The sequence below is a fragment of the Scomber japonicus genome, chromosome 19 (genome assembly GCF_027409825.1).
Source record: "Scomber japonicus isolate fScoJap1 chromosome 19, fScoJap1.pri, whole genome shotgun sequence".
Classification (NCBI taxonomy): Eukaryota; Metazoa; Chordata; class Actinopteri; order Scombriformes; family Scombridae; genus Scomber; species Scomber japonicus.
Window position 1 is genome coordinate 27,829,085 of NC_070596.1, and position 13,052 is coordinate 27,842,136.

At 43.3% G+C, this 13,052-nt stretch overlaps 1 protein-coding gene across 1 annotated transcript in view; it reads left to right on the plus strand.

Moving 5' to 3' along the window:
• The window catches only part of LOC128380689 (ras-specific guanine nucleotide-releasing factor 2-like), a 66,065-nt gene that overhangs the window by 14,826 nt on the left and 38,187 nt on the right, over nt 1-13,052 (plus strand). The window contains 1 exon segment of the mRNA XM_053340555.1: nt 12,176-12,282. Within this exon segment, the coding sequence (XP_053196530.1) occupies nt 12,176-12,282 (107 nt within the window).

The window sequence follows — 13,052 nt, forward strand, 5'->3', positions numbered from 1 at the left end:
AACAGCCAAAACAGACGGGGTCAATTTATTTGACCGGGGAGGACGACAGGAAGGTTAAAGTCTATCTCAAAGTGGTTCCTTGCAAAGAAAAGCAGGATTTAAAATCCCCACGTAGCTTTGGGGACATTTCCACAGCTGAAGCATCACTCTGACACACTGAGTGGCGATATCTAAAGAGAAATCAGGTAATCTAGCTCCGAGGTTGGGTGGTCTTTTATACTGCAGTCAGATACAGACAGACATCCACTCACAGCACGGCACAGTAAGAAAGGAAGGCTACAAATAGCTCAGGTATAGCCGGTGATGTGTAAGGAAGGAAAGGAAGGAAAGGAAAGGAGGGAAGGAGGGAGAAAGGAAAAGAGGTAGAGAGGAAATAAGGAAAAAAAGACAAAGGGAGGAAGGAAGGAAGACAGGAAGGAAGGAAGGAAGGGAGGAAAGAAGAAAGGAAGGAAAGGGAGGAAAGAAGAAAGGAAGGAAAGAAGGAAGGTAGGAAGGAAGGAAGGAGGGAGGAAGGAAGGAATGAAGGAAGGAAGGAAACGAGGGAGGAAGGGAGAAAGGAAAAGAGGTAGAGAGGAAATAAGGAAAAAAAGACGGAAGAAGGAAGGAAGGAAGGAACATTTTTGCCATAATCCTCTAATATATTCTCTCTAAATGGATTAAAAGCAGAAATTTGATGCTGGAGCCACAAAAAAAGAATGTGTGAAAGTTATTCATACTTTTATTTTCACATTTTAACCCTTTAAATTTAAACTAAACCAACATGGACACACAGAAACATCATTGACCCAGATACAGCTGATAATTCATAATTCACTATAATGTAGTTGTAAGCAGATGTGAGTCTGTATTAACGTATTTGTCAACAAGCGTAACTCCTTTATAATTAAAATATTAAATATATCTCACTCATAAATATATAAAACTGTCTTTATTTGTGCTTATAACTACTTGAGGCTGTTATAAAGTATTTATTTTGTGCTGTAAGTGATGATGAATCTTTATATGAACTGATTTTTATTGTGGCTCGATGTAGTGATGTTGGGTGAGGGGCATCGGGCAAGGATTAGAGCTGTCTGTCTGTCTGTCTGCTATAGTCTGTCTGTCTGCTATAGTCTGTCTGTCTGTCTGTCTGTCTGCTATAGTCTGTCTGTCTGTCTGTCTGTCTGCTATAGTCTGTCTGCTATAGTCTGTCTGTCTGTCTGCTATAGTCTGTCTGCCTGCTATAGTCTGTCTGTCTGCTATAGTCTGTCTGTCTGTCTGCTATAGTCTGTCTGTCTGCTATAGTCTGTCTGTCTGCTATAGTCTGTCTGTCTGCTATAGTCTGTCTGTCTGTCTGTCTGCTATAGTCTGTCTGTCTGCTATAGTCTGTCTGTCTGTCTGCTATAGTCTGTCTGTCTGTCTGTCTGTCTGTCTGCTATAGTCTGTCTGTCTGTCTGTCTGCTATAGTCTGTCTGTCTGCTATAGTCTGTCTGTCTGCTATAGTCTGTCTGTCTGCTATAGTCTGTCTGTCTGTCTGCTATAGTCTGTCTGTCTGTCTGTCTGTCTGTCTGCTATAGTCTGTCTGTCTGCTATAGTCTGTCTGCCTGCTATAGTCTGTCTGTCTGCTATAGTCTGTCTGTCTGTCTGTCTGCTATAGTCTGTCTGTCTGCTATAGTCTGTCTGTCTGTCTGCTATAGTCTGTCTGTCTGTCTGTCTGTCTGTCTGCTATAGTCTGTCTGTCTGTCTGTCTGCTATAGTCTGTCTGTCTGTCTGCTATAGTCTGTCTGTCTGTCTGTCTGCTATAGTCTGTCTGTCTGTCTGTCTGTCTGTTATAGTCTGTCTGTCTGCTATAGTCTGTCTGTCTGTCTGCTATAGTCTGTCTGTCTGCTATAGTCTGTCTGTCTGTCTGCTATAGTCTGTCTGTCTGTCTGTCTGCTATAGTCTGTCTGTCTGTCTGTCTGCTATAGTCTGTCTGTCTGTCTGTCTGTCTGTTATAGTCTGTCTGTCTGCTATAGTCTGTCTGTCTGTCTGCTATAGTCTGTCTGTCTGTCTGTCTGCTATAGTCTGTCTGTTATAGTCTGTCTGTCTGTCTGCTATAGTCTGTCTGTCTGCTATAGTCTGTCTGTCTGTCTGTCTGCTATAGTCTGTCTGTCTGTCTGTCTGCTATAGTCTGCCTGTCTGTCTGTCTGCTATAGTCTGTCTGTCTGTCTGTCTGTCTGCTATAGTCTGCCTGTCTGTCTGTCTGCTATAGTCTGTCTGTCTGTCTGTCTGTCTGTCTGTCTGTCTGCTATAGTCTGTCTGTCTGCTATAGTCTGTCTGTCTGTCTGTCTGTCTGCTATAGTCTGTCTGTCTGTCTGTCTGTCTACTATAGTCTGTCTGTCTGCTATAGTCTGTCTGTCTGTCTGTCTGTCTGCTATAGTCTGTCTGTCTGTCTGTCTGTCTGTCTGCTATAGTCTGTCTGTCTGTCTGCTATAGTCTGTCTGTCTGTCTGCTATAGTCTCTGTCTGCTATAGTCTGTCTGTCTGCTATAGTCTGTCTGTCTGTCTGTCTGCTATAGTCTGTCTGTCTGTCTGTCTGTCTGCTATAGTCTGTCTGTCTGCTATAGTCTGTCTGTCTGTCTGTCTGTCTGCTATAGTCTGTCTGCTATAGTCTGTCTGTCTGTCTGTCTGCTATAGTCTGTCTGTCTGCTATAGTCTGTCTGTCTGCTATAGTCTGTCTGTCTGTCTGTCTGCTATAGTCTGTCTGTCTGTCTGTCTGTCTGTCTGTCTGCTATAGTCTGTCTGTCTGTCTGTCTGCTATAGTCTGTCTGTCTGTCTGTCTGTCTGTCTGTCTGTCTGTCTGTCTGCTATAGTCTGTCTGTCTGTCTGCTATAGTCTGTCTGTTATAGTCTGTCTGTCTGTCTGTCTGCTATAGTCTGTCTGTCTGTCTGTCTGCTATAGTCTGTCTGTCTGCCTGTCTGCTATAGTCTGTCTGTCTGTCTGCTATAGTCTGTCTGTCTGTCTGTCTGTCTGTCTGCTATAGTCTGTCTGTCTGTCTGTCTGTCTGTCTGTCTGTCTGCTATAGTCTGTCTGTCTGTCTGTTATAGTCTGTCTGTCTGTCTGCTATAGTCTGTCTGTCTGTCTGTCTGCTATAGTCTGTCTGTCTGTCTGTCTGCTATAGTCTGCTATAGTCTGTCTGTCTGTCTGTCTGTCTGCTATAGTCTGTCTGTCTGCCTGTCTGTCTCTCTCTCATTGTTATCCTCCAGCTTAAAGCAGGCTTGCGTTCGGGGGAAGCCGCATTAGCAATGCAAGGAACTGTACAAGCCTTGATGGTTATGTAAACCCTCCCTTCCCTTCCCCCCCCCTTACACACACACTCACACACACACACAATACACACACACACACACACACACACACACACACACACATAAACAAGCCCTTAAGCCTCTCTCTGGTCCGTAGCCGCCACACGCTACCAAGTGTCCCTCACCCGCTTATCGTTACATCATTACTACACAGACCTACTTTCTCCCCGTGGCTGCCTCGGAGCTAACGCGGCTATTCGTCTGTTCAAGAAGTAAAAACCAAAGAAAAAGGATCATTCAGACATTAATTATAACTAAAGCAGCTATATTCTGCTTTATTTTTAAATATTAATGTTTCATCTGTCAGTGTGTAATGTGTTGGTTGTAACTCGTAGTGATGAATTTATAGAGTATTATTATTAACTCTGCAGCTGCTCTCTGCTTTATGGAGCTTTATAGTTGAGTTTCAGCTCATTGTTTAGCTGCTTCGGTTCACTCTCAGCGCTCTCATAGTGTCGTTTTAAGAGATAAAAAGCTGTAAAAATATAAAATAAGATATTCCTTTATTAGTCATACAGTGTAATTGTAATTTACAGTATTACATGAAGGTAAATTTGTGTCTTTATTATTCAATCAAAAAAAAACTTTTTCAATCAAAGAAAAAAAGTGTTCATTGCATTTTTTTGGGTCTCAGATATTTTTTTTACACAAATCTACCTTCATAGTATTACAGTATTAAGTGGAGAGCAAAACTATAGAAAGAGCATAGTTTAAAAAATATGTAAAGATAAAGTTAAGACTTATTAGCACATTTAGGGAGAAACAATAGTGAACTGCTTCACTTTGATTATGACATCATTATTATATTTGTTTTTTTTCATTTATCAAGAGAAAATACAAAACATTTCCTAGCTCCAGCTTTAGTGTTCAAGTTAACCCTCCTGTTGTCCTCAGGTCAAGGAAGGAAGGAAAGGAATAAGGACGAAAAGAAAGGAGGAAGGAAGGAAGGAAGGAAAGGAATAAGGACGAAAAGAGGAAGGAAATTAGGAGAGAAGGAACGGAGGAAGGAAAGGCGGAAGGAAGGAAGGAAGGAAAGGAGTCAGGACGAAAAGAGGAAGGAATTTAGGAGAGAAGGAAGGAAGGAAGGAAAGAAAGGAGTAAGGAGGGAGGGAGGAAGGAAGGAAGGAAAGAAAGAAAGGAGTAAGGACGAAAAGAGGAAGAAATTTAGGAGAGAAGGAAGGGAGGAAGGAAAGAAAGGAGTAAGGAGGGAGGGAGGAAGGAAAGGAGTAAGGAGGGACGAAGGAAGGAAGCAAGGAAGGATGGAAGGAGGAAGGAGCAAAGAAAGAGGGGAGGAGGGGAAGAAGGAAGGAAAAATTAAAGAAAGAGGGAAGAAGGAAGGAAAGAAGGAAGAGTCAAAAGAGAGATGGGGTCAATTTGACCCGGGAGGACGACAGGAGGGTTAAATACCCTAACATCACAAATAACCTTAAATATATATCTGTACATCATAAGACACTTAGACCATTAATGTGGATAATGACAAACTCCCCAAAAAGCTTTCCCAGATAGCAAAATTCTTTTGGCCCATATCTGGCCCACACCTGACATGTTCATCCGGCCCACATACAGCATGGAATGATGGCACTTGGGCGGTCCGCTCATGTTTGCCAAAAGTGGGCCATAACCAATCAATCAATCAATCAATCTTTATTTGTATAGCGCCAAATCACAACAAAGTTATCTCAAGGCACTTTACACATAGAGCAGGTTCTAAACCGAACTCTTCAGGTTTTAACTTTAACCCTTAAACAGACAACGTGCACCAGGAGATACAGACTCTTAACCTTCCCGTCATCCTCCCGGGTCCTTCCTCTGTCCTTCCTTCCTTCCTTCCTTCCTTCATCTGTCCTTCCTTCTTCCTCCCTCCTTCCTTTCTTCCTTCCTTCCTCCCTCCCTTCCTCCCTCCTTTCCTTCCTTCTTCCTCCCTCCTTCCTTTCCTTCCTTCTTCCTCCCTCCTTCCTTTCCTTCCTTCTTCCCTCCTTTCCTTCCTTCCTTCCTCCTCCCTCCCTCCCTTCCTTCCTTCCTCCTTCCTTCTTCCCTCCTTTCCTACCTTCCTTCCTCCTCCCTCCCTCTCTCTCTTCCTTCCTTCCTTCCTTCCTCCTCCCTTCCTCCCTCCTTTCCTTCCTTCTTCCTCCCTTCCTTCCCTTCCTCCCTCCTTCCTTTCCTTCCTTCTTCCTCCCTTCCTTCCCTTCCTCCCTCCTTTCCTTCCTTCCTTCCTTTCCTTCCTTCCCTCCTTTCCTTCCTTCCTTTCTCCCTCCTTTCCTTCCTTCCTTCCTTCCTTACTTACTTAGTTTAGGTGCAAATGACATAACTAGTAAGGCCTGTTTAAGGGTTAAAGAGACCCAACATTCCCACATGAGCAACAGTGGCAAGAAAAAACTCCCTTTAAACAGGAAGAACCCTCAGAACCAGACTCAGAAGTGGGCGGACATCTGCCTCGACCGGTTGGGGTTGAGAGTCTCCTCTCAACCCCAACCGGTAAGGAAGGATAGAGGAGAGAAGCACAATCAAAATCAACAATGGAGCCAGATGGTTCGGGACTGGAATCCGCCATCCGGACGTCCACAGGCCCAGATTACCTGTAGGACGAGAAAGCAGAGCCAGAAACCAGAAACCAGAAAGACAACTCCGGGGAAGAAGTTTAGGTTATTGAATGCATTAATAGAACATGAGTGTTAATGGATATAGATAGATAGAGAGAGAGAGAGAGGGAGGAGGAGGAGAGAGAGGCCCAGTGCATCATGGGGGTGGGGGTCCCCCGGCAATCTAAGCCTATGGCAGATGTCACAATGCCAGATGTCAACCAAAACACACCAAATAAACCAGTTCGGCCAAGACTGGCCCAAATATGTTTCAACAAAGGTGGGCCAAGTATGTTTCCTTATATGTGGGCCTCTTTAGGCTCACATCCGGATTAGTCATTGCCATGGTAGGAAGGAAAAGAAGGAGGAGAAGGAAGATAAGACAGGAAGAAAAGATGGATGGAGGGAAGGAAAGAAGTAACAAAGAAGGAAAAGGAGAATGAAAAGGTGGAAGAAAGGAAGGATGAAAGGATGGAAGGAAAAGAAGACAGGAAGGAAAGATGGAAGGAAGGGAGGAATGAGGGAATGAAGAAAGCTAAAGAAGGAGGAGAAGGAAGGAAGGAAGGGAGGACTGAGGGAAGGAAGGAAAAGAAAGAGGAGAAGACAGGAAGAAAAGATGGAAGGAAGAAATAAGGATAGATGGTAGGAAGGAAGGAAGTAATGAAAGAAGGAAGGAAGGAAATAACGAAGACAGAAAAGGAGGTAGGAAAGATGAAAGGAAGGAAGGAAGTAACAAAGAAGGAAAAGGGGAATGGAAAAGTGGAAGAAAGGAAGGATGGAATGAAAAGAAGACAGAAAGGAGAGATGGAAGGACAAATGGAAGGAAGGGAGGAATGAGGGAATGAAAGAAGGAAGGAAGGAAAAGAAGGAGGAGAATGAAGGAAGAAAGGAATGAAGGAAGGAAAGATGGGAGGACAAATGGAAGGAAGGGAGGAATGAAAGAAGGAAGAAAGCTAAAGAAGGAGGAGAATGAAGGAAGGGAGGACTGAGGGAAGGAAGGAAGGAAAAGAAGAGACTGGCCCAAATATGTTTCAACAAAGGTGGGCCAAGTATGTTTCCTTATATGTGGGCCTCTTTAGGCTCACATCCGGATTAGTCATTGCCATACTTGCCATATTTCGGCCAAAGATGGGCCATATTCGTTTTGTGATATTTGGCCCAAATGTAGCATTTACTACATGGGCCAGTTTAGGTTCACGCTTGTATTGTCCGGGCCAGAAGAATGCCTACAGTGCCGAATCATTGCCTCAAGTGGCCCACATTCGCATGCTATCTGGGTATAGTTGAGTTTCAGCTCATTGTTTATCTGTTTAGCAGCAACTTTACTGTTTTAGGCTAGCTTTACACGACAACGATATGAACACAATCCGCAAAAGTGGCGTTGCATTCCCACTTTTTATTTCGCGTTAAGACGAGCGTCTTTGGGTGGAAATCTGCATGCACACGGTATTGATGTAGTATGCATGCCAGGTGTAGTAGTATGCATGCCAGGTGGCTAGGTGGTACTGTGAAGCACTGCCATACAACAACACCAAGAGCAGCTCAGAGCACACTTTTGCGTTTTCAACCCTTTAGACGGGAACACGACGGTGGAGCGTCTTTAAGATTTCCACTCTGGAGGGTGGGTTAATTTTTTTGCGTTTTTAAGCCCCAAAAACGCTGTCGCCGTCTAAACGAAAGGCACATCTGATAAAATATTTTGTCGGTTTCACCCGGGAGCGTTGTCGTGTAAAGCCAGCCTTAGTTCACTCTCAGCTCTCTCATAGCCACCGTACACTTCCTGCTATCAGACACAGTTATCTGTAGACTAGCTGGTGAACATAGTGGAGCATTTAGATATTTCCCCTAGGAGTTGGTAGAGAGTAAAACACAGATGATGTATGTGGTGTTTGTTTTCATTAATCTGCTGAAGGAGGAAAGTTTATGTGAGTTCAGTTTAAATCTCAGTTGAACACATAATGTAACTATGAGCAGGATTTGTGATCTTATAACTAGTTTTGAGCCAATCGTGCTCCAGTATTTAACTTACACAAGTGTTGATGGTGAAACCTGAAGCAGAGAAACAAACAGTGAGAATGAACTTTACTGTGAAAGAGGAACAGCATTTCATAGGTTCTGGATTTTCACTGGAGATGAGAAGATTATAAAAAGGTAATTTAACTTTTCTTGTTTTTAATATGAAGAAACAAGATGACATATAAATTATTATTCAGGAGTATTTTTAGGACTACCTTTTGTAAGTTTTTACATCTGAGAGCTGTAAAAACACTCTATACACCATATTTCACATTTCTGGGGGGAAGGAAGGAAGGAAGGAAATAAGGGAGGGATGGAGGAGGGAGGAGGGAAGGAAGGAGGAAAGAAGGGAGGGTTGGAGGAAGGAAGGAAGGGAGGGAGGGAGGAATGGAGGAAGGAGGAGGGAAGGAAGGGAGGAAGGAAGGGAGGGAGGAGGAGGGAAGGAAGGGAGGAAGGAAGGACGAAAGAGAAGGAAAGGAAGGAAGGAAGGAAAGAAGGGAGGGGTTGGAGGAAGGGAGGAAGGAAGGAAGGGAGGGATGGAGGAAGGAAGGAAGAAGGGAGGGTTGGAGGAAGGAAGGAAAGGAAGGAGGGAGGGATGGAGGAAGGAAGGGAGGGAGGGAGGAATGGAGGAAGGAGGAGGGAAGGAAGGAAGGAAGAAAGAGAAGGAAAGGAAGAAGGAAGGAGGGAAGAAAGAGAAGGAAAGGAGGGAAGGAAGGAAAGAAGGGAGGGTTGGAGGAAGGAAGGGAGGGAGGGAGGGTTGGAGGAAGGAGGAGGGAAGGAAGGGAGGAAGGAGGGAAGAAAGAGAAGGAAAGGAGGGAAGGAAGGAAAGAAGGGAGGGTTGGAGGGAGGGGAGGAAGGAAGGAAGGAATGAAGGAAGGGAGGGAGGAAGGAAGAAGGAGGGAAGGAAGGAAAGGAGGGAAGGGAGGAAGGAGGAGGGAAGGGAGAAGGAAGGAAGAAAGAGAAGGAAAGGAAGGAAGGGAGGGATGGAGGAAGGAGGGAGGGAGGGAAGGAAGGAAGGGAGGGAGGGAGTAACGAAGGAAGGAAAGGAGTAAGGAGAGAGGGAGGAGGGAAGGAGGGAGGAAGGAAGGAAGGAAAGGAGTAAGGAGGGAGGAAGGAAGGAACAGCATTTCATAGATTCTGGATTTTCACTGGAGATGAGAAGATTATAAAAAGGTAATTTAACTTTTCTTTTTAATATAAAGAAACAACATGACATATAAATTATTATTCAGGAGTATTTTTATACATCTGAAAACTTGTCTGGAGGCGAGGAGCTTTTTAAAAATTAAATGGCACACTTTTAAAAAGTTAAAAAAGTGCAATTGGAGTTTAGCGACCCAGTTTTATTAACATGCAGGAAAATATGATAGAAACAAGATTTAACCTAAATATATAACTATAGAAGAAGAGGGATGGAGGAGGAAGGAGGGAAGGAAGGGAGGAATGAAGGAAGGAAAGATGGGAGGACAAATGGAAGGAAGGGAGGAATGAAGGAAGGAAGAAAGGTAAAGAAGGAGGAGAATGAAGGAAGGAAGAAAGGAAGGGAAGTAGGAGGGAATGAAGGAAGGAAAAGAAGGAGGAGAAGGAAGATAAGACAGGAAGAAAAGATGGATGGAAGAAATAAGGATAGATGGTAGGAAGGAAGGAAAGAAAGAAGGAATGAAGGAAGGAAAAGAAGACAGGAAGGAAAGATGGAAGGACAAATGGAAGGAAGGGAGGAAGGAATAGAAGGAGAGGAAGGAAGGAAGGGAGGACTGAGGGAAGAAAGGAAGGGAAGTAGGAGGGAATGAAGGAAGGAAGGAAAAGAAGGAGGAGAAGGAAGATAAGACAGGAAGAAAAGATGGATGGAAGAAATAAGGATATATGGTAGGAAGGAAGGAAGGAAGTAACAAAGAAGGAAAATGAGGAAGGAAAGGTGGAAGGAAGGAAGTAACGAAGACAGAAAAGGAGGTAGGAAAGATGAAAGGAAGGAAGGATGGAAGGAAGGAAAAGAAGACAGTTTGGACCCCTCGACAGGCCAGTTCTGGCCCACAAACCTCATGTTTGACCCTCCTGCTCTAAGAAGTCATAAATATAATGACTTTATTTTACAGGATTATTATAAAGTTATAATATTGATGCTTTTATTAATTTTGTTACGTATAAAACTAACGATCGTCTGTCACACTGAGAAATCTGAAGCTGCAACATTCAGATTATTCATAGAGTCATTTAAATATTTCACTATGAGATGTTTCTATACAGGCTGAGCAACGTATTCATGCAGAAACACATGCAGAGATTTATATATGCATACATGTACTCTCTAAATGATGCATCTACTCATTATAATAAGAAGTGGAGCAGTATATGGATGGATGAATGATTAATGAGTGTGATTTAAGGTCACAATATGGGTCAATATTCAATTATAACTTTATTTAACCTAAAATGCACAGATGGAAGAGGAAGGAAAGGAGGAAGGAGGGAAGGAGGAATGAAAGGAGTAAGGAGGGAAGGAGGAAGGAAAGGAGTAAGGAGGAAGGGAGGAAGGCAGGGAGTAAGGAAGGAAGGGAGGAAAGGGATAAGGAGGGAAGGAAATGACTAAGGAGGAAGGGAGGGAGGAGGGTAGGAAGGAAGGAAGGCAGGGAGTAAGGAGGGAAGGAAGGAAGGGAGGAAAGGGGGAAGGAAGGAAAGGAGTAAGGAGGAAAGGGGGAAGGAAAGGACTAAGGAGGAAGAGAGGGAGGAAAGGGGTAAGGAAGGAAGGAAAGGAGGAAAGGGGGAAGGAAAGGACTAAGGAGGAAGAGAGGGAGGAAAGGAGGAAGGAAGGGAGGGAGTAAGGAAGGAAGGGAGGAAAGGAGTAAGGAGGGAAGGAGGAAGGTAAGGAAGGAAGGAAGGATGGAAGGAAGTGAGGAAAGAAGTATGGAAGGAGGGGCAGAACGAAGGAAAAATTAAAGGACCCGGGAGGATGACAGCAGGGTTTAAGGCGGCTAATTTTAAGGTGGTATATTATGTTTCTATGCGTCTCGTGTGAGTTAATGAGATCAGTGCTACAGTAGACTGGAGGGAATCTAACCTGCTGTGACATGATGAAGCTCGTAGCTCTTAATGTGTTGTGACAGAGCGGCGCTAGAAAGACGGGCTGGTCATCTGTAACCTGAAGGCATCATGACACTCGCTGACGACTCTGACTGAGCCGCAGCAGCTCACAGGAAGTCACCGACAATCTGGAGACGATATACACATTTATATCTCCATGAATATCTCCATCAGTCATTAATTAATGTTTGATTAATCCTTAATGAAGAGTATATTTTATTTATTAATATAAAAAAATACATTTGCAATCACTATTTTATGATCCACAAGAATATAAAAATGTTTGAATGCTGATTTTGGTGCATTTGCAAATATACAAATGTCCATCAGCTGCACAAAAATGAAAAAAGATGCATTTTATTCCTAGGGAAGATGGAAGGAAGGAAAGGAAGGCGGGGGGGGGGGAGGAAGGAAGGAAGGAAGGAGGGATGGAGGAAGGGAGGAAGGACAGAATGAAAGAAGGAGGAAGGACAGTAGGAAAGAAGGAAGGAAGTAAAAGAGGAAGGGAGGAAGGAAGAAAAGAAGGACAGAGAAAAGAAGGAAGGGAGGAAGGAAGGAAAAGAGGAGGGGGGAAAGGAGTAAGGAAGGAAAGTAAGGAAGGAAGGAAGGAAGGAAAGGAGTAAGAATGGAGGTAGGAAGGAAAGGCGGGACGAAGGAAGGAAAGGGTAAGGAGGAAGGGAAGAAGGAAGGAAGGAAAGGAGGGGGGAAAGTAGGAAGGAAGGTAGGGAGTAAGGAAGGAAAGTAAGAATGGAAGGAAGGAAGGAAAGGAGTAAGAATGGAGGTAGGAAGGAAAGGAGGGAGGAAGTAAGGAAAGGAGTAAGGTAGGAAGGAAAGAAGTAAGGAGGAAGGGAGGAAGGAAAGGGGTAAGGAGGAAGGGAGGAAGGAAAGGAGTAAGGAGGAAGGAATGAAAGGAGTAAGAATGCAGGTAGGAAGTAAAGGAGTAAGGAGGGAAGGAGGAAGGAAAGGGGTAAGGAGGAAGGGAGGGAGGAAATAAGGAAGGAAGGTAGGGAGTAAGGATGGGAGGGAAGGAAGGAAGGAAGGAAAAGGAGCTCTTCTTCTCACTCTGACTTCATCTCATGATTTATCAGATGTACCAGGAGAAGAGAGGGACGACTTCTCCTGCTAACTAATATCTTTCAGGAAGTAATGTGTTTGTGTCTTCTCTCTAACGCAGCACTACTTCCTGGTGATCTTTGGCCACGACGGACAGAAACCTCTGGAGCTGCGAACCGAGGAGGAGTCAGACTGTAATGAATGGGTGGAGTTCATCCAGCAGGCCAGGTAGGATACTACATCACTATAATACTGCAGTACTTTTACTGTAATACTGCATACTACATCACTATAATACTGCAGTACTTTTACTGTAATACTGCATACTACATCACTATAATACTGCAGTACTTTTACTGTAATACTGCATACTACATCACTATAATACTGCAGTACTTTTACTGTAATACTGCATACTACATCACTATAATACTGCAGTACTTTTACTGTAATACTGCATACTACATCACTATAATACTGCAGTACTTTTACTGTAATACTGCATACTACATCACTATAATACTGCAGTACTTTTACTGTAATACTGCATACTACATCACTATAATACTACAGTACTTTTACTGTAATACTGCATACTACATCACTATAATACTGCAGTACTTTTACTGTAATACTGCATACTACATCACTATAATACTGCAGTACTTTTACTGTAATACTGCATACTACATCACTCATAATACTGCAGTACTTTTACTGTAATACTGCATACTACATCACTATAATACTGCAGTACTTTTACTTTAATACTGCATACTACATCACTATAATACTGCAGTACTTTAACTGTAATACTGCATACTACATCACTCATAATACTGCAGTACTTTTACTGTAATACTGCATACTACATCACTATAATACTGCAGTACTTTTACTGTAATACTGCATACTACATCACTCATAATACTGCAGTACTTTTACTGTAATACTGCATACTACATCACTCATAATACTGCAGTACTTTTACTGTAATA